This window comes from Gobio gobio (genome assembly GCF_949357685.1).
Source record: "Gobio gobio genome assembly, chromosome: 9".
NCBI lineage: Eukaryota > Metazoa > Chordata > Actinopteri > Cypriniformes > Gobionidae > Gobio > Gobio gobio.
The window spans coordinates 31,493,235-31,515,015 of record NC_137115.1 but is presented as its reverse complement, the minus strand read 5'-3'; the positions used below and the strand labels follow the sequence as shown (position 1 = coordinate 31,515,015).

Below are 21,781 nucleotides of genomic sequence, written 5' to 3'. Positions count from 1 at the left end.
CACCTTTAAAAGGTACTGCAGAACATGAACAACCCAAAACTTGTGAAACCTATGAGGTATTGACTCAGAATCAATACATTTTCCTCTTCCTCTTTGCATTTGTCATACCTTTCCCCACACAATTTCACTGCTGAGCTCAGGAGGCCATTTGATGAAAACGTCTTTTTCCATCCCGAGTTGGAAAGCAGGGTAGTCTTCCGTCTCATTGGCCGCTATAGCCGGGTCCTGAAGCACACAAACAAATAAAACATGTAGTTCTGACAAGGTACAGAATACATCTCATTCTATGCGACTGCCCAGAATAAGAGGCCAAGAGTGATGTCAAGACTACATCAATCCATATTTATGAACTCATTACAGTTAAACATCCATTACCACTTTATGATAACAACTTTGTTTTTCCAGTAATTGAGAACTGTTTGTACCAAAATAAAGATGAAACGCATTCCATCAGCCCTCATGTTGTCCACTAGCGCAGGCAGTCCCTTGAAGTTCTTTTGGTCCAGCGTAAAGTCCATCTGCCTCTCCATATAATCAATGTCCGCATATTGCACATCCTTTAAGGGATCAAAGGTCAAATATTGTGATCATTAAACTTGATTATGAAGTTCCAAGTTAATTATTGAACAATTTAGTGCAAATTGAGCAATTTTTTTGGTTTAAACATGGCTTGAAACTTTACTGCAAATGCAGATCTGCCTGGCAGACGATAAAACAGCAGACTTCTAAACAAGCCGAACATTTGAAGTATTATTCATTATCAGTAACACAAATGGTGCAGGAAAAGCTACATGTTGAACTTTAATATGTAGGACCATATTTTAACGATCTGAGCTCATGGTCTGAAGGGCATGGAGCAGTTCCACTTTTGCTAATTTAAAGTTGAAAAAAAAACGGTCTGTGCGCCAGGCACATGTTCCAAAAAGGTTGCCCCTATAGTCTCTTAAGGAGTCAAGGGTGTGTTTTAGGCGTAACACGCAATAAACCAATCAGAGTCTCATCTCCCATTCCCTTTAAAGGCAGTTGCGCTTGCACCATGACGGATTCACTATTTACAAGGCAGAATTTGCGAGCGGAAAGACTGAACGCCTCTCTAGAGAGGAATCCTTTTATTTTTTATATTTTAAAATGTTTGTGTGCTGCTGCGCATCCCTGTGTGTGTAATAAGCAGAGTATACATGCATTTTGCACCCTCCTATCGGCGCATATTACTAACACGTCCTTTAAATACACGAAAACACAAAAAATACTGCGCTATTGGCTTTAGACCAAGTTTTGGTTGGTCAATGGCGCAGTCGTTTTCAGTTGCCTAAAAAGATAGCAACGCAGCAATGTGACTGAACACACCTCGTTTTCAGACCAGCATGCCAATGTGCGAACAGATGGGCGCATTTACTATTTAACACTAGAACCGCCAGAGGTCGCTGTATATCTAAAACCGCCAGCGGGTAAAATTTTCCCATGCAGATTATTACTGTATTGATACGGCTAAAACACTTAATATGTCACTGTATTATGCCACTGTCTTCACAAAGTAATGTATAGAGTCATGAAATTATTATTTTTAGTCATCAACTATGTTTTTGTCCTGTTGTTTTATGCTATTTTAAGCAGTTACACTAATCAATTTTTGGTGACTATAGGCTAAACCAGCCTGCAATGACGACGAGAATTAGATGGAAATAAATACATATTTGTGTGGTGTAATATTATAATAAAATGTCATTAATCCCATATTAAGATAACCCATGTTATTTAAATGACTAAAATACCCTAAATAGACAATGAAGAGCAATAATAATTCACAGCACTGCATAAGATGTATGACAACTTACGATAAGGATAGCATACGAATTCAAGCGCACAGTTTGACCTAATTAATTATTAATTTGTATAGTTATTTATAATTTGAATAAGAGAACAACACCAATAAACTTGGGATAATCATGAAAATTGTTTTATTCATTCCATCATATCAGATTTTTTTTTCAGGAAACGGGCAGACTGGAATAAATAGCAACACAGTAGCAAACAATACTCAATACAAAATTGCAAAACAAAAATGTATAATTAATCCAAAGTCTGTACATTTATAAATAGGCTAAAACATCTTTATTTGACCGTGCGTTGTGTGACTGTTTACAGTAGGCCAATGCGTTGCTCAAACACAGCGTGAAAATAGAGGAATTATATAGGGGTAAATTTGACCTGCTGGCGCTTATAGTTTTTAAATCTGGTTTTATCTAAACAATTTTTAACAACAGGGGATTGTAAATAACACAGTTTTAGTAAAAGTCAGTGACTGGGAGACTTGGATATTTTATTGGAAATCTGTTATGTACATTTGAAAAACAGCCATGGGTAAATTTTACCCCGTGGCGGTTCTAGTGTTAAACAACTTGGCACTGGACGTAAAAATGATGACTGCATTGAGCTGAAACTAGCAAAAAACACTTCGTGTCGTGCCTGGCGTCGCATTGCGCCGGGTGTATGATAGGGTATGACATACTACTGATGCTTGCCTTTGAAAGAACTGCCAATAAAAGGACTCTGATGGTCTTTTTGTGAAAAGATGCACTTTTATGAGTCACTAACTCACTCCTGGTACCACTTTAAGTCTTAACACGGTCACAGAATATTGTGTGTTGTCATTCAAGCTGCACATTACAGCGAAATAACTGGTTGAGGTATGTACAGTGAGAAACGTAATATCCCTGCAGTTCTAATGAAAGTTCTGAAGGTTGGTGAGAGTTACATAACTGTGCTTATTGTTGCGTTCAAGAGGAAATTGAAAGACATACATGCACACACTAAAAGATGAGATTGCTTACATAAGGAATTTCAGCGGCTTTCATGTCGTTGTAAAGATCTGCGATCTCCGTATCATTGGCGTAGCCGTAGCGACAAAGCTGGAATCCAAGTGACCAATAGGCTGGAAGCACCGGGCGGCCGATTATCTGTCAGAAAAAATGCACGAAACAAGATAATTTTTTTTTATATTTTATGCAAATAAACATAAAAGTGGCTTTAGAGAATCTAATGGCCCCTTCTGTCTATGTGACAAGCAAGCTTCTTTTAGATAAATATTTATTTATTTCATTTATGCATGTGATTTTTTGGATGTTATTGTGTGTGTGTGTGTGTGTGTTTAGATTGAGTACACTGTGGGCAATGAGGCAGAGAGACTCCAGCTGCTAAACCTCATCAAGCCAGGAATAACACACACACACACACACACACACACACACACACACACACCTCAGTGTACTGCTGAACCACAACTTCTGGAGTAGGTCCCATCACCATGTAGAAGTCCAAGATACCTCCGATGGTGCGGTAGGTCAAAGCCGGATTAGGCTGGAAGGTCACATCTAAGAAAGAGAGAGAGAGAGAGAGAGAGAGAGAGAGAGAGAGAGAGAGAGAGAGAGAGAGATTACATCATCCTTGTGACTCAATGTGTGGTCTCAGCTCACTTTTTACCCACCTACGCTTACAGTCTCTTAGTGGCAATAGTTAGTGGACTCCTTCTAATAATTTTTATGTCAGACCAAATCACAGTCAATCACAGAGCACATTGAACACAGTATATGATAATGATTTGTGATTTTAAAGGGATAGTTCACCCAAAAATGAAAATGTTGTCATCATTTACTCACCTTCTGCTGAACACAAAAGAAGATATTTTGAAGAATGTCTGTAACCAAACAGTTGATGCCCCACGGGGCCCATCAACTGTTTGGTTACCCATATTCTTCGTAAAAATCTTCTTTTGTGTTTAGCGGAAGAATGAAATTCATACAGGTTTGGAATAATGATGTAATGATGACATAATTTTCATTTTTAGTTGAACAATCCGTCCATGTCAATTTGGGTTGATCTCACAAAAACATATCTAGGTTACAATTCACCCCAAAATCATATTTTGGTTGAAAAAAGAAAACCTGTTTATAACACATTTCCCCTGTAATGTGTCTTAGTTTAAAAAAAAAAATTGTAATTCCCATCATTATCAACAATAATTCCTAAATTGTAAAAAATAATGATTGAAAAAAAAAATGGAATTAACATAAACAATAAATTCAACAAATATTACCAAAGAACTGTGAATATGTCACAAATTGTCATAGTATATTACTATTTAAATTACAAAATGAGAACTGGGAATAAAAGTGCTTAATTTGTCATGGAAATAATCTCATAATGCTACAATAGCCTTCCTATAGCCTTCACTAAAGTATATATAAATATAATGTAAATATTATGTGTGATATATTTCTTACACAATTGTATGCACACATATACATTTGGTATAGCAGTAATTATAACACAATATAATGAATAAATAAAATAAATAATATTTTTATAAATTAAATTAAATAATAATTGTATGTTCTAACCACTAATTAGTTGTAAAGTAATTGTCTTTATGTTATTAATTTAGTGTCTTCATAAGTGTCTTCATTTATTTTGCCCATGCATGCGTTGCAAAGTGTGATTATTCTGGACGGTGACAAACTAAACACTATTGGCTATTTTGTGGCTAGAAGAAGAAAAAAAACGAGGTTAAGGCGCCGGACATTAAAATAGGGAAGAGCCCTTCAATATGTATATTCCAGACTTCCTTTTATGGTGAACTTGATTTCACCAAGGGCAACATGTTCCTGGATCAATGTCTTTTTTGATCCTGGAATGACATTCAACCAATCAGATTTGAGGGACAAGTTTACAGTTTATTTCTAGTTTAGTCTTACAACCAGGGTTAGGTGCTTCTACAGCAGTGTTATTCACCTATCATTTCCCTATGATTTTAGGGATAAATTACGGGTAGGAATAGGGTTAGGACACAATTTTCTGACAGGAATGTTGTACCAGGATCAACAAAATAGGAACATGTCTTATTGGCAAAATCACGGTGTCCTCCTTTTGCAAAGGAAATATGTCAGCACAGACAAGAATACATTTTCAAAGGTCTTTACACCTCCTTTACTGTCCATTTCTGTGTTATTATGTATGCAGTGAGGTGTTAAACACATCTGCATTCAAATTAAAGGGCACTACTTTGAACTTCTCTGGGTAAAGAGAACCACATCAAAGCTATTCTCCTGCTGTGTTTTTCAGGATGCTCATTTACTCCACTGCCTGTGCGTGTGTGTTTATGTAAGAATTAAAATGTGTGTGTGTGTGTGTGTGTGTGTGAGAGAGAGAGAGAGAGAGAGAGAGAGAGAGAGCAGTTGAATACAGAACACTATCTGAGAGCACAACTAAGTTAAAAGCCATGCTGCAGCACCACCGCTATGTGAAAGCAGCTCAAGAGAAAGTCCTGCAATAAGCATATTCGTTTCTCACACAAAAGATCAATGATAGGATCTAACGCTCGCCTCTGATAAATAGCACCTGCTCTAATCACGACCTTAAGACCTGCTGAAAAACTCCTGTCAGTGTAGGAGCCAGTGGTGAGCGAGGGATTTATTTGTTCAAATACTAAAGATGCAGCTAGTAGCTGACTGGCTGAGTTTAGACTCAAAAAACATTGTTTCCAGACATACTGTAGTGCCCTTTACATAAAGATACATTTAAAGGGTACATAAAATTATTTTTCTGCAACTTAATTGCATTGGGTAATACATTAAGAACAACATAATTAGGAACCTTGGGGTGTTTTTCTCCATTCATTCCAATGCATTATGGGATTGTCTTCTCAATAAGGTATATTACAGCATCATATATTACATGCTGATCATTTGAAAAAGAGATTTTGTTCTGGGAGTGTGGCTTTGATGCCTTAAAATGATTCACAATAGGTGGAGGAACAGAGTTTATATTTCTATCCATCTATCTAATTTTTACTTTTAATCTGCACATGCAAAAAAAGAAAGAAAAAAAAAAAACGGCCACATCCACACGAAACCAGAGCTTTCCCTATCCAATCTTTTTTTTCCTTCGTCTTGAGAAATATCTGCGCAGACACTAAACCCCTGAATCCGACTCAAAACGATGTAGTATACATGCCAGACTAGTATGTGGCACTGTAATTCTGCCACAGAAATACACTAAAAATGGAGAAGAAGAGCATGCAGTGTCTTACTACGGTTGAAACATGAGGTGATGACATACTCTTTTAAAAAAATATACAGATTGGCTGTATACACGAAAGTGCAAGGGTGTCGTTTATCCACTCTGGGACCCGGTTTAAAAAAATAGAGGTTTCAGGCTCCCAAAATGCTGGATCCGTTTGGACGAAACGCTGATGCACAATTTTTACGTATACAGCTAAATGCGTCTCTGTGTGAACTGGGCCTTAACTGGCCTTAACTGGTTTTCTGAAAATGGGAAAAACTGGTGCTTTTAAATGGGAACAATTAGACCAGATTACACTAGCAAATCATCTTAGGCAGGTTTATCTTAGTCTTAGCCAACAAAAAAAAAAAGGTTGTGGCCAGTGGGTCCAAGTGGACACAAATGTTTAGTATATGTGTTTGTACTCACCCATGGCATTGCTGTTGAGCAGGAGGACACCATGTGCATTTTTTGATTTCTCCAGACCCATGTAGAAGGGATGGATACCATAACTGTTCAGCTTAAACTACAAATGAGGAGAAAGAGATTTGAGTTTGTGATGCGATTTCAGTTGTTCTCAGCGTTAAACAGACAATTAAGTGTTAATGGGAGATTTTTATTTAGCTTAAAGGAATGAACCTTGCAAATCCCATCACTCTGTTTTCATTAACCTAATTACATCTCTATCTTCCTTCATATAGCTCTCTCTTTTGCTTCTCTTTCTCTAGGCATTGTGTCATGAAGTGAGTCAGAGAATAAGGCTATTAGCGTGTCCAGTATGGACGAATGACAACCAATAACGGTCACGTTTTGTAGTGTGGTTTTCCAACACGCACTACTCAGGTAATAAATATAAATAGTCTTTAATGAACAAGGAGAATTCTCAGTAGATTCGTAGGAGAATAACAAAGCATACACATTATAACCAAAGACGAGAACCGACAAACACAACTGAAAACACAAGGCTATAAATACACACAGTAAGAAAAAAGGAAACCAAACCAGCCACAGGTGAAACTAATAAGTAACAATAGAAACAAACAAGGACCTAATAAGTAACCAAGGAAACAGAATGTATCGGTTATGTATGTAACCCTCGTTCCCTGAGGAGGGAACGGAGACGTAACATCAGTGACTGACGAATTGGGGTTTCGCTTAGAAGCCTATAATTTTCGAGATCTTAGAAAACGCCCAATGGCGATGCAATGCCATGGGCCTGCAGAATTTGCATACCATAACTCCGCCCCACCTCGTGGGTATATTAGAAAGTATGCTGGCAATATCGCATTATGTTACTTGCTGAGGAGCCGAGATCTATACTACCGGCCGTTCCAGCGGTACAGCGGAAGTGGCAGATGGACGTTACGTCTCCGTTCCCTCCTCAGGGAACGAGGGTTACATACGTAACGTCAGTGACTGACGAATGGGGGTCCAGTATAATCACGCCACTCGGCTGTCGTCCAGTGCCCTGCGTCGTAAGACTAGTACGGACGAAGGACTCCCACTTATCACAGGAATACCGAGGTACACTGGACGTATTCCACGTGGAAACATGCGCCAAGTGCCTGCTCGTAGGGAGGACTTAAGGAAACACATATGACCCGAGGAGGGGCTGCATAAGGAAGAACTCTGGGGTAACCCGTTAAAGGATTTTTACACCTCAGGAGTAGCAATGTCTTGCCAAGGGAAAGACACATGCTCAAGGAGGCTTACAGTGGAAATACACATGTAGGGGTCACCCAGCGGGGGCACCTAGCGGGACACGAGGGCTGGCCGAGTGGGCATGCACACTGGTGTCAGCATCAACAGTGCTGGAGAGCTCAGGGCTTCAGGAGAAGCAGAACTGAGAAAATATTGCACGTATCCAGTCTGTGGAGTGGAGTGGAGTGGCAAGCAAGCGAAGACACCTGAGCCTGTCAGTTACCGGCCACTAGTTGAGGCGAGTACATTAGAGGACACTGGCTCCACTCTGAGGTTATAAAACCTGGCGAATGTGTTGGGTTTCGCCCAGCCTGCAGCGCTACAGATGTCTGTCAGCGAGGCGCCATGCGCTAGAGTCCAAGAGGAGGCCACACTCCTGGTGGAATCGCTGTTCCCAAATTCAGCTGAACTGTCTGGGGATGGAGTCTCCAGGACGTGGGAAGGGCATGGCGCAGTTGGAGGACATTCTCCAGGACGTGGCTGAAGCCGTGAGAGCTCGTCAGCTGCACGATTCAGGTCTCCCGAGATATGGATGGCACGAAGCGACCTCAGATGCTTCTGACTCCATAAAAGGAGGTGGCGGGCGAGTTGCTACATACACGGCGGGAGCATAGACCAACTTGACGGTTGATGTACGCTACTGTGGCCATGTTGTCTGACCGAACTAGCACGTGTTGACCCTTGAGCAACGCTCGGAAGCGGTGCAGGGCGAACTGTACCGCCAGTAATTCGAGACAATTGACATGCAGGAGGTGCTGGGGTCTTGTCCAGGAGCCCGCGGCAGCATGTCCATTGCACATGGCACCCCAGCCCATATACTCTTTTGATGTTGGGTTGAAATATGATACATGAGATAAAAAAGAACCGTCACAATGATTAATGCATGTGATCACTGCTTTGAGTGGCCTTAAACCAGGGCCAAACTATACATTCGGGTCAGCTGCAACATGATGTGTAAAGTGCGGATGACATATCATGCAGGAAGGCTTGTAAAACATAACCAGTGGTTCTGACACTCACCCCTGGAGGCTGGTCTTTCGCAAACAGGCCATATTTGTGAAAGTTGAGGTCATGTTTGTAGCTGGGGTGCTCTGTTTCACCAAAACCATAGACATAGTCTGAGGGGAGGAGTGTGGAGATCTGAAGGAACTGGTCTGAGAATGTGAACCCTGGCACGGCAGAGTTCCATCTAGAGAGAGAATGAGATTTAGCAAAACATTGAGAACACTAAATATGTTTTCTGTCTTCTAAAAAATAAGTTCCTTTCATTAAGAAAGCAAACTGTGCTTTTTATATCGAAATTGCACCATCAGCACTGCTATTTCTGCACTAAACTCCTGTGTTCCTCTACAAAACTGCCTCTTTGTTGCTTTTTCCGATTAATTTGCAGCTGCAATACCTTTGGGAACTTTGACAAGCTAATCTCCTTCTAAAATTATTTTAAATAGCATTTAGCTAATTATTTTATATACATGCTTTTTAATTAATATATAACATAAGTATACATAATATAAATATTTTTATTGATTTAATTTATTTTAAATAATTTATTGTATTTATTTTTTTAAAGCATTATACATTGATAAAACCCATTTTGGATAAAAGTGTCTGCCAATTACTGTACATAAATGTAAATGCAAAATGTCTAAATATAAATGCTTTACAAATAGCGACTTCCAAGCAGATACAATATATACTTTCCCTCATCTATTTATATAAATTTTAATCTGAAATATTGGTGTTGATTTGCATGCCAAATTGTAACAGAGAAAATGACAGTAAAACTACCACATTATTGCCCAAAGAACCTGTCTAGACTCCAGAGTAATTCAGGGGTATTACTCACATAGTTTCTCCTGTGCTTTTTCTGATCACTTGGATCCCAAATGGCTTTTGACTAATTTGGACCTTATACAGTCTCTTGTTTTCGTCTGTCTCTGGTGTGGCTGGCAGATTGAGGGGAATGGGGACCTCGTAGCGTGCATTGTCTGGGTCGAAGATCTAGACCAAACACAATCTTAATCTTACTCTTAAATGTATACAATTATTTTCTTCATTGTTAAAAAAATCCTGTAGCTAAAACAATAGAACATGGTTACACCAAGGTTATGTGTTCAATACCCGAGGGAGTACAGTACATCTTGATTGCAATGTTTGTCGTTTGGATAATAGAGTCTGCCAAATTAATACATTTAAATTGTATGCTTTTTGTCATTGTCTTGGTCTCGATCTTAAATTTAGAAAAAACATACCTTCCAACGTAGGCTGTGTCCACTAAGGTATGTGACTTCCACACGGAGCTTGCTGATATCTCGAGATAGAGGACGCTGACTTGGGAAGTCTGTATTAAGTTCAATATCTACATTGATGCCATTTTGTGTCATATCCACATTGCTGGCGATGTAGCCGTGGGTCTCAGCATAATAACACTTGGGATCACTTAAAGGCTACAAAAGAGAATAAAAACATATGGAGCAATTACGTTACAACAAATGCAGAAAAAGTACAAATTCAAAGCTGTAACAGGAAACACTTCAGGCCAGAAGTCTCTTTGAAAACAATAGGGTTGAATATTGAACATCATCTCTCTCTGACCTCCCAGATGCAGCCGAGGGCTTTGCATTTGGCCTCATCGAAATCATCGTTACGGCTACAGTCGAAATTTAGTTTAGGCTTCCAGTTGACTGTGTAGCTCTTCCCAAGCTCCAGCTCCAGATTGCTCAGATGCATCACCTAGCAGACCACAAACAATAATATATATCACACAAAAGACAGCAGGTGATGCCAATGATGCCTCTAGTTAGAGGATGCCAATGACAAATACCGTTGCTCTTCACTTGGTCTAAGTCACTTGGTATTGTTACACTCTTGGTGAATGTGCCATAAGTTACAGCAGCTGAAATTAATGTCAGGCAGCTTTAGCCGGCCCACGACTGGTTGCCCACAGAAGATAAGCAAGGTTGAGCCTGGTCAGTACCCAGATGGGAGACCTCCTGGGAAAACCAGGTTGCTGGTGGAAGAGGTGTTAGTGAGGCCAGCGGGGGTACTCACCCTGTGGTCTGTAGCCACGTTTCCACCGCAGGAACTTTCCCCAGGAACGAAGGACTTTGGGGTGGTACTCTGTGTGTTTTGGCCATAGAGACCAGGGTCTAAATAAAGTTCTGTGTAAAAATTTCCCCCTCAGAAAGTCCCTGCTTGTGAGGTAGTACTTTTTTAAAGTTTCGGGGGTAGGACTTGGGCTCTGAACATGCTGATTGCTTGAGTTCACACAGCATTTTGATTGGTTGACTCCATGCAGCATTTTAGGTGATCGCAGTAAGAGTTGTATGCTATTGGAATCAACAATGGAGTTTCAAAAATACAACCGTTGAACCGACAACGAGGTTCAGGCTTTATTAAGCTTATATGCAGAGGATGAAATCCAGTGGGAACTGGAAAGTCACGCACAGTCCTAGGCCACCGGACTAATTTGCCTAATCTTCACAGTATTTTAGGCGCAGATGGAAATGCAGACAGCAATGGGGACACTATGCACTGTCAAAAAGTATCGTCCTTTGGATGAGACTTTTTAATCAAGGTCCTGACTCTCTGTGGTCATTAAAAATCCCAGGAAGTCCTTCGAAAAAGTACTTTTGCTGAGCCCGCACTGGTGGGCCGAAGCAGACTTCTTCCCGACAGTCAAAACGGCGTTTTGTCATGAAAGTGAGGATTCACAAGAAAGACCACAAGTGTTTAGTGTGCCATTTGGGACAGGGTCATACTTATTGACTTCATACCTCTCTCCTATCCACCAATAAGCTGGTGTGTGGTGGGCGTCCTGTCGCAATATATGGCTTATGTCACATCATCCAGGTGGATGCTACATATTAGTGGTGGTTGAGGAGATTCCCCCTTCCATAAAGCGCTTTGTATGCCAAGAAAAACGCTTTATAATTGTAACAAATAATTGTGTCATGTAGTTTAGACTGAAGTCTGCAAGTCTCCGTGTTGTCATTCCAAGACCTTGAGTTCTGGGAGAAAGCAATGGCCTTTATCATAGCCTTATATGTATGTGCTTTTGAGAGCCCTGACAAATTCAATCACTGCTCCATGAGCATCACTGGATACTCATTTGGAATGACAGAGCCTCTCCTGGTACCCTAGGGAATCCTGCTCCGCATTAAACAGACGTCAGGCTCTATTTTGTGTACATGATTTGTTGAACTGGCTCACAGTCCTAATTATTGTATGTTACGTCCGCAGTGATTTCTTTTTGTTTTTCACTTTGTAGAGATATTCTATGAATGTCAAATTAGCGGTAACACTTTATTTTGTTGGTCCTTTTTTAACCTTCGGTAGACTATAAATAACTTTGCAACTACATGTTAACTAACTGTCATTGGAGTATTAGTACACTTTCTGCTTAATATCTGCTTATATCAACTCTTTATTGGGATGCTCCTCCAACAAACATTCTACTGACTAAGGCTCAATCTCATTTCTACCCCTTAGCCCTTCTCTTTCCCATATCCCTTTGTTTTGCACGTTCAAGTGAAGGGGTATGGGTGTCTCGATTCTCTTTTGGCTGGAGTGGTAGGGGAAGAGCCAGATAACCCTTCAGATTTTTTAGGACCACACTTCAAACGAAGGGGTATGCTATTTACATCACGTATCGTTTGTTAACTGTTGCATTACCAAGGCAACAACTGACTCGTTTGTATTACATTGCAAAGAGCTCCGTTATCGCAGCACCACAGTAGTAAACAAAACCATATCCATACCGGCCGGCTCAGATCGTCACGGAATGGAACGGTTAATAAACAGTTTGGTCCGATGGAAAAGTGGCTTCACCAGTCTTGTATGTTCTGTATCATTATGTATCGCCTTAGGAAACTTGAAGGCTCATACGTAAGTCCAAAAACAGGGCAAAACAACGTTGGGAGTGAGTAATCTATTAAACGTAGAATTGGGATTGAGCCTATAAGTAACTTTGCAACAATATGTCAACTTATTCTAACCCTACCAGTCTAACAGTACTAATACTCTAGTGAGAGTTAGTAGACATGTAGGTGCAAAGTAACTTATAGCCAACAGAATGTCCAAAAGGGACCATCAAAATAAAGTGAAACCAAATTAGCTAATACATTTCTGAGAATTCTGTAAAGCCCTTTGAAGGACAGCTATTTTCAGAAGTCTTTTTAATTGAGAAAACATTGGCTTTTAATGGAAGCATTAGATGCTGTTTTAGAGTACTAGATAGATAGGTTTAGAGATTTGAGCGGACAAATTATAATAATTAACCATGGCCTGACTATACTAATTTTCATCAATTTATCTGCCTCTTAGCTTTAATTTTTTACTTTAGTTGCATTGCATCATGCATGTTTGTATTCTGCTGCTATTTATGTTAGCATGCTTTTTCGAGAGTGTCACAACCAAAGCAAACATTATATGATTTATACAGTATACTGTCATTAAAATATCTGATCGTTCTGTTGTTGTAGCTACATTTTAGATCATGCAATAACATCTGAAGATCCAATAAAGTGGGGATAAAGTGAATATGAATATGAAAATGTACTGTATTTACTTTTTATTCCTGGTCTTAATGTGAATTTTTCCTTTATCTGTAATGTGTTGAATATCCTATGTCAGTCAAAATAAGTAATTGCTCACAAAAACATGGTTTCATTTTCACTTTGGTGGTGAAGAGGAAACGCATTAATGTTAAAATTATGATTACCTGCTTGGTAGAATCGTAGTGAACCTGGGACATGTTAAGAGTGTTATTAGTGGTACTGTCTGACACAGTCACGGAAGCAGGAGCAATATCCACTCCCATCACAGTGATGTCCTCAAATTTCAAGTTGTTTGGATCTGTGTATCCATTGTGGGCAACATGCATTGACAAGACATCCTGATCCAGCACAAAAATATCATATATTAATATCAAAAATAAATATGTAATTTTAAAAATGACTTAAATGTTGCAGTTTGGACATAAACTGTAATGTCTAAAAACAAAACAAAATGTAACATTAAGATGACGTACATTATCCACTGAAAACTGGTAGCGAATGTGCGACTTGGATGAAACAGTATCTAAGAAAGAGAAGTTATGAGAGGCAAACTTAAATATGAGTCATAGAAGAGTTGTCTTTTTTTTTTTTTTGCTTAATCTAATAATTTAGCTTAAAAAAACTATAAGGGCTCAACAGTAAGGATAAACCATGTTTCAGGCCAGTGTTGCGTTTTCACTACATCTTAGGTTTGTTGCTCATATTCATATCTTTTTATGCCTTGCAAACACTAACATTTGTTTTTCTCTGCACAGTTAATTTATTGAACATTTTGATGTAGCAAATTCTGCAAATGTAAAAATCAAGGTAAGGTTTACTACCTTGCTAGCATATAGGTGACATTTTCTCGAAATCGTGGATGCATCCAAGCAAAATGTTTGTTTACTGTATGAATTTATATTTGTCATGGTTAAATTATAGATGTTCTTATGAAGTAAAAATCTAACTTAATGAAATATAAATACAGTTTGTTCTGATAAGTGAAAACATTAGAACAAGTAGAAATCTGAACTCCTGGCTTGCAGAAAAACATCCGTATTATTGAGCCCTTTGTAGGTAGATTTTTGCTCTGACAGTGAACTGTAGGAGAAAAAAACAACAACTTTTAATTAATAGCAAGTCCCTGAAAAATACCTCGAGAGTCTCCGTCGTCCCAAAATAGCTCGCCTGACGCAGCCTTGTTGTCATCGAGAGCGATGATCAGTCCCATGGGATGAAGTCGGCTGAGGGAACACATAACTTTCATCACACAAATGTACAACTTTTTACCAGAAACTGAAGAGCAGATGGAAAACGAATCCTTTGAAGTTCAGATGGGATTCTTGTTTGTGAATAACATGTCACAGACACTGCACAGCAAAGCAGGGTGAATTTTAAATAAGTTGTCCTTCACCTTATATTTGTGAAGCATTCGTGTATCACCCCTAATTTATGTGCAAGATCACCCTATAAGATACTTTGAGAGATACAGTATCTATTGTTGAACATGTAATACATTCAGAGGGAAATAAAAGCACTGTGAAATAATAGCAATTGAGCACAGAGAGAAATTCAAACAATTTTCCTAATGTTTAATGGAAACTCAGGCCTCATGCAGATGAACAGAAATGAGATGAATGAAAACACATAACTACATCTGAGAGGAAAAAATAAAAAAAGATAAATGCTTGAAACACACAGAGGCAAGTGCAAAAAAAAAAACACATCGAAATATTTGTCCGTTTTCAGCATAATAAACTCACACTGTAATGTTAATCATGTTATGTTGTGTTACAATACTTCAAAATGTAAAATAAGAATATATGGTAGGTTTATGGTTAATGTAAAAACAAAACATGATATGATAAAATCTCCAGAAAAGCATGGACACTATCGTACTGGGCATCAGATGTGTTTGTTGTAGGTGGCGAGGCTAAAAGACTCCCTTAAAGCCAATTGGCTGTATTCATACTCTATGATAGAGTTTAGTGACAATTGTTTAATATTACTTTTTTTTTTAGCAGTATGGGGCCCTATATAGACTGTGCAACAATGAAACGCCAGCCCAACGCACTTATCATTTTCATATCCAGCGCCATGTTGTTTAAATAGAAATGCACTCGCGCCCATCTGTTCGCCATCTGTGTGCTGGTCTGAATACGAGGTGTGTTCAGACGCATTGTTGGCGCTTTGCTATCTTGAGGCACCTGAAATAGACTGCGCCATTGACCAGTCCTAAAGTCCATAGCGCAGTATTTTTTGTGTTATTTAAATGGTGTGTTAGTAATGTGCGCCTATAGGCATGCAGCAGCACACAAACATTTTTAAATATTAAAAATAAAGGGATTCCTCTCTGGAGAAGCGTTAGGTCTTTCCGCTCGCAAATTCCGCCATGTAAATAGCGAATCTGCCAAGGTGCAAGCGCAAGTGGCTTTTAAAGGAAATTGGAGATGAGACTCTGATTGGTTTATTGCACGTTACACACAAAACACACCCATGACTCATTAAGAGAAAAGGGACAACCCTTTTGGACCATGCGCCATTCGCTTCAGACCATGAGTTCAGATCGTTAAAATAGAGCCCATAATGCTATATGCACAGGTATGTTTTTGTTTGTTCGTTTTTTGAGGTTCCCGTCATTACCTGTGTGTGGTGGTGACATCTGGTCTTTGAACAGGCAGAATGGCTCCGCCTCTCAGGTGTAAACCAAGTTTATCTCCGGGCAGGTTCATGTTCATTTTTACTTTGCGTTCTGTAATCTTTGTCTCCTACAAAACAAATCAAAACATTATACTATAAATAATATAGGTATATATTATTTAATTTGATTACAGGGATGGAGCAAATATGGACAACAAAAATCTTGTATTTAAAAAAATACACTATAAAAATATCCTATAAAATAAAATCATGGTTTCCACAAAAATATTAAGCAGCACAACTGATTTCAGCATTTATTAAAAGAAATGTTTCATGCGCATTAAATTAGCATATTAGAATTAAATCTTGACCCCACAATTTTGAATGGTAGAGTTTTTTTTTTTATTTATTTAAAAATATTGCAATTATTATTATATCACTGAAGCTTATTTAGCAGAGTATAGTGTCAGCAACTAAATGCATAAATGTAAATCAATTTGAAAATGTATTCAAACAAAAATGAGAAATCATTATATTTAAAAACAATCAAAAAATATATGGTAACCTTGGTATGGAAGCTTGTTTCTGCCACAGCATGAAACATTTCAAAAGATACAGTAATTGTGACTTTAATCTAACAATTCTGTTTACATCTCGCAATTCTGAGAAAAGAAGCTAAATTGGGACTTATAAAGTCAGAATTGTGAGGTATAAAGTCAGAATTGTGAGATTTAAAGTCAGAATTGTGAGATAGGAAGTCAGATTTGTGAGGTATAAAGTCAGAATTGTGAGATATAAAGTCAGAATTGGGAAGTATAAAGTCAGAATTGTGAGATTTTAAGTCAGATTTGTGAGGTATAAAGTCAGATTTGTGAGGTATAAAGTCAGAATAAAGAGTCACTTCGGACTTTATACCTCACAATTTTGAATTAATATCTCTTATATCTTTATAAACTCGCAGTTCTGACTTCTTTTCTCAGAATTGCGAGTTTATATTTCACAATTCTGACTTTAAATTTAGCAATTTCATGCTATAGATATAAATTCACAATTCTGAGAAAAAAAAGTTCTAATTGCAAGATATATAAAATGGAAATTAAATGCAAATTATGGAAACAAGTAAAAAAAATTAATGAACGAATACATTTTAAATTACATTAAGATATGTTTTAGTAAATGTAAGTATTTGTTAAAATATACATTTATTTAGAATCAACAGTTACGTATGTAACCTTAGTTCCCTGAACAGGGAACGAGACGCTGCGTCGCCGCTGTGGGAACGCCTCTGCGTTATTGTGTCCTGAAGTTCGTATGTAACCAGTCCAATAGAGTGACAGAACGTCATGGGCTGGTGACGTCATAGACCCGGAAACTATAAAGCACCCATGAACACAAACAGATACTAGCTTCTAAAAAAGCCTGAAGTAGGCGCTCACAGGCATGCAGGGAGTATGGCCGGGTGACGCAGCGCGAGTTCCCTATTCAGGGAACTAAGGTTACATATGTAACCGAGACATTCCCTTTCAAGTCACCGCTGTGGGAACGACAATACCCACGTCCCCATATGAGCCAGATGCCTGTCTGTCCTTGTCAATAAGCTTGAAAGGAGCCTCTTAAAGGCCCTGTACATAATAGCCCCATAATGGTCCCCCTAGTGCGAACTGCAGGTCTTAACCTCAAAGTGCCACGAAGGAAAAGTGTAATTAGAGGGTTTCGTCCCAAAGATACACCACCCAGAGGAGTGCCGCATACACCTTTTAAAGAGAGACTTAAACTTATGAGCAGGATGTCCGCTTCCTGGTTCAGGTACCCAGGGATGAAAGCTGCCCTGATGGAAGCAGTCCACCGATGTGTTGTCATTATCTTTAACAAACAAGCACACGGTGGCCCATGAGGTCTGGCAGGAAGTGCTTCAGAGCCTGAAACACCACCATTATATCTATGATATTATGTGCCATGAGAGCTGATGGACCTGCCACAGACCCTGAGTCGAGCGACCACTCATGATTGCTCCTCAGCCCGCGAGGGAAGTCTCTGTCGTTAGCATAACGCAATAAACATGAGTCCCCAACACCGGCCTTTGAGACATACACCAAGGAACTTTCCACATGACTAAATCACGAAGGCATTGCAGCGTGACTTTGATCATGTAGAGCGGGTATCCCCTCTGGGAAACCCCTTGGTTTTGAGCCGCCACTGCAACTGTCTTATGCTCAGCAGGCCAAAAGGTATCCCGTTGGATGCAGCTGCCATAAGACCTAACAGTTTCTGAAACTGTTTGACAGTGAGTGGCTGGCCTAGCTTTGGTTCCTTTACTGCTGAGAGAATTGATGCAACACATACATGCAACAGATGAGCCCGCATCGCCACCGAATCCCATACCACACCCAGATAAGTGGTTCTCTGTACTGGAGAAAGCACACTTTTCTTTGCGTTCAGCTTCCACCCCAACTTTTCCATATGAGCAAGCACAACATCTCAATGTTGAACTGCCATATGCTCTGTTACTGAGCAAAAGATCAATCAATCGTTGATATAAATGAGTATGCGGGTGCCCTGCAGACGCCGCTGCGCTACTGCAGCCTCCACACACTCCGTGAAAGCAGGGTTACCCGATATTGGTACGCTTCTCCCCCGAAAGCGAACCTCAGGGACCTCCTGTGTTATAGAAGGATGAATATCCTCCATCCTTCATTGGCACAATGAAGTAACGGCTGTAAAACCCTGACTCCCTGCTGGGAGGAGGAACCCTTTTCATAGCCTCCTTTCGCAGAAGAGTCTCTACTTCCTGTGTCAAAAGCCAGAGCCCAGATGTTTCCTCCAAAAAATCTCTAATGGTACCAGTCCCTTAAGACTGGCCTCTGGTATACTGCTGATGAAGCGGCGAACCGGCAGGGAACAACTGGCCAGACTGCTCTTGGACCCTCCGTGGAGGGCGCGGACCACCCTTGGGTGGTTCGTGAGACCCTTCTACTCTCCGACATTGCGGCGGGGTTGGCAGAATGGCCTCCTGAGGGCACCGAAGGGAGACAGCCACCGTATAATGAGGTGGACACCGCCTTCCTATGGAGGGGACCCTCAGAAACCTGACATTGATATCGTCAGAAACTACTAAGGGTACCAATCTCTCGAGACTGGCCTCAGGTGTGCCACAAAACAGTGAACCGGCTTGGAACGACTGGCTTGACTGCTCTAAAGCCCTCCTTGGAGGGGGCGAGCCACCCTCGGTTGACTCGCGAGGACCCTCTACACCCCGGCATTGCGGCTGGGTTGGCAGAACGGTCCCCTGAGGGCACAGAAGGGAGACGGGCACAGTATAAAGACGTGAACACCGCGTTCCTACGGAGGGGACTACCCTCAGAAGCCTGAAATTGATGGCGTCAGGACTTTTTATTTGACGAAGCCCTCTTCGTGACAATAACGGTCTTTAGATCCACCTCACCCTTGGAGGACTTCGCTTTGCTTCCACAATTTGGAATTAGAAAGTTATTATATTTGTATAATTTGGTACAAAGCACTCGGCGCGTGCCCTAACCATAAACATGGATTTTAGAAAAAGTATTTCACATAGGCAATAAAAAAAAATTCAAGCCAAAAAGATATATGATTTAATTCCTCAAAATTAAATACATTCAAAACCAACCAGACAGGCTAAATATTCATATTAGAATCGAAAATGCAAAATGAATCATGACATGAACATATAGAGAGAAAGGGAATAAATCCTGTCAGCTCAGTTCCCACCGCTTATAAATAAATTGCGATTACATAATCTACGCGTTGCCTCGACCACGCAAGATCCAAGCCATTGATTCCTTACTGCAGACCATAATCAACGCGCTGCCTCGGCAAACGAGCGATCTGAGCCATAGATTCTTTATTGCAGACTGTAATCTACGCGCAGCCTCAGCAAACGCGAGATCAGCCACTAAAATATTTATTGCAGACTGCAATCTACGTGCTGCCTGCAGCAAGCGTGTGATTCGCTGTGTGCTTATCTTAGACATATGGGAAATTTATGAATGAACAATGTCAGCCCAACGAGAGCTGACGCACATACATAGGATTACTGCCTCTGTGCTTCACTTGGGGCGGAAGAAACCACAAAGCGTGCTTTCAAACCTGAGATGAAACAGTGGACTGGGCAAGTGAAGACAGAGAAAGGACGATGCCCGTCTCTAACACTTCTGCCGGATCCATTCGTGATCCCCATGACTGAAGATGGCGCGGGACCTCCGCGGGGAATGCGAGCCAAAGCGCCCTCCTCGGAGAGTGCTCAGCGGGAGGGCAGCGTTCCCATACAAACAACACATATGGAATGTGTATCCCCACCCGTGATGTAGCATGGGCAGGGATGAACACACTTTGTAAACTGTTGTGGTTGTTCGCTCGCCATTTTAACTTAAATGTGTGTGCACTCTTTGTCAGTATATGTATTATTTTTGTGTGAGGTGAAAAACTCCCAGTATTCTCAAATACAACGGACAAAAACACCAATCTGACAGACGATGGTACAACATAGAATGCTACTGAAGGCACAGAAGCTAGTATCTGTTTGTGTTCACGGGTGATTTATAGTTTCTGGGTCTACGACATCACCCGCCTATGACGTTCTGTCACACTATTTGACTGGTTACATACGTGCTTCAGGACGCAATCACGCAGAGGCGTTCCCACAGCAGTGACGCAGCGTGAGTTCCCTTGAAAGGGAACATTAGATTTAGGATCAGAGTCATAGTTTCTGCCAAACTATACTAGGTACAATTTGATATTCACCATAACTTTTATACAAATGACTGTATTTTACAGTAATAACAATAACTGTAATCACTATAATATTTCAGCAGAAACTGAGCTTAACATACTTATTTTCAGTTGGGTTTTCATTGTTAATTCACCTCACACTGCCTGAATTACCCATCTCTTTCACAAGACCCCTCTCTCTGACTGTGCGACTAGGTCAATGCCGAGACTCAGAGACAGACATTGAGTCTCCGCTCTATCCATAAGTCATTTCAGATCCAATCAGGTTCTCCGTGTAGCTCCTCTCCATCAAACTCTCTCTTCCTCTGCCAGGGTCATTCAAGACCTGCTTTGCCAATCACGGCTTCTGTAATCGACCCGTTCTGAGACGCACAACACATAGACGCAAGGGACCAATCCTATCAGGTGATCTGATTGGTGGTAGTTTATCTGGCTAGAGCGCTAACCAGACTCTAGAGGAGCTTAAAAGCTTTAAACCTCTGCCTCTGACTCAGTAGAGGAACAAGTTGATAGTTTAAAGCACAGATTATACTGGAATAATTCACTCAGAAATGTACATTTTGCCATTGTTTACTGAAGCATGAGGATGGTCTTACCGTCTCAAAGTCATACCAGAGGGCATCTGGGATATAGGCCTCCACAGTTGTAACACCCTAAAACAGAATAATCAGCCGTGTTAAAGAGGATAATGCATATGTGCATGTTGAACATAATGACAGACATTATTTTGATGGTTTAATAATGAGTATTATTCATTAAACTAATGGGCAGGCCATCATGGGTGGTGATTTTTTGGAGAGATTTGGTCCTCCTGTCATGGTCTTTCAAGCTTTGGAAAGAGAGAATATGAGCGATATATAGAAGAGTAAGAAGCTGACAGAAAGAGAAGCAGCAAACGAACCAAAAGAAAAGATGATTCATGCTTGTGCCTAAGGGAGAACCCACTGTACACTTCTGATGGTGGCACTCTAATATGATATTCATATCAAGCTGAAAGCTGTCTGAACTGAGTAACTGGGTGACTTTAAGACAGCAACAGTGTTTTTTTAAAATGGAGAGATACTCCAAATAATTAACCTGAG

The 21,781-nt window shown here is 40.1% G+C and overlaps 1 protein-coding gene across 1 annotated transcript in view; it reads right to left on the bottom strand.

Moving 5' to 3' along the window:
- Nucleotides 1–21,781, bottom strand: part of si (sucrase-isomaltase) — a gene marked incomplete at both ends in the record, with an annotated part of 96,259 nt that overhangs the window by 40,906 nt on the left and 33,572 nt on the right. The window contains 12 exons of the mRNA XM_079825273.1: nucleotides 2,832–2,957; nucleotides 3,259–3,371; nucleotides 6,487–6,583; nucleotides 8,779–8,947; nucleotides 9,605–9,759; nucleotides 10,011–10,205; nucleotides 10,354–10,491; nucleotides 13,481–13,654; nucleotides 13,790–13,839; nucleotides 14,451–14,539; nucleotides 15,939–16,063; nucleotides 21,296–21,352. Of these exons, the coding sequence (XP_079681399.1) occupies nucleotides 2,832–2,957; nucleotides 3,259–3,371; nucleotides 6,487–6,583; nucleotides 8,779–8,947; nucleotides 9,605–9,759; nucleotides 10,011–10,205; nucleotides 10,354–10,491; nucleotides 13,481–13,654; nucleotides 13,790–13,839; nucleotides 14,451–14,539; nucleotides 15,939–16,063; nucleotides 21,296–21,352 (1,488 nt within the window). The remainder of the gene's footprint in view (nucleotides 1–2,831; nucleotides 2,958–3,258; nucleotides 3,372–6,486; nucleotides 6,584–8,778; nucleotides 8,948–9,604; nucleotides 9,760–10,010; nucleotides 10,206–10,353; nucleotides 10,492–13,480; nucleotides 13,655–13,789; nucleotides 13,840–14,450; nucleotides 14,540–15,938; nucleotides 16,064–21,295; nucleotides 21,353–21,781) is intronic.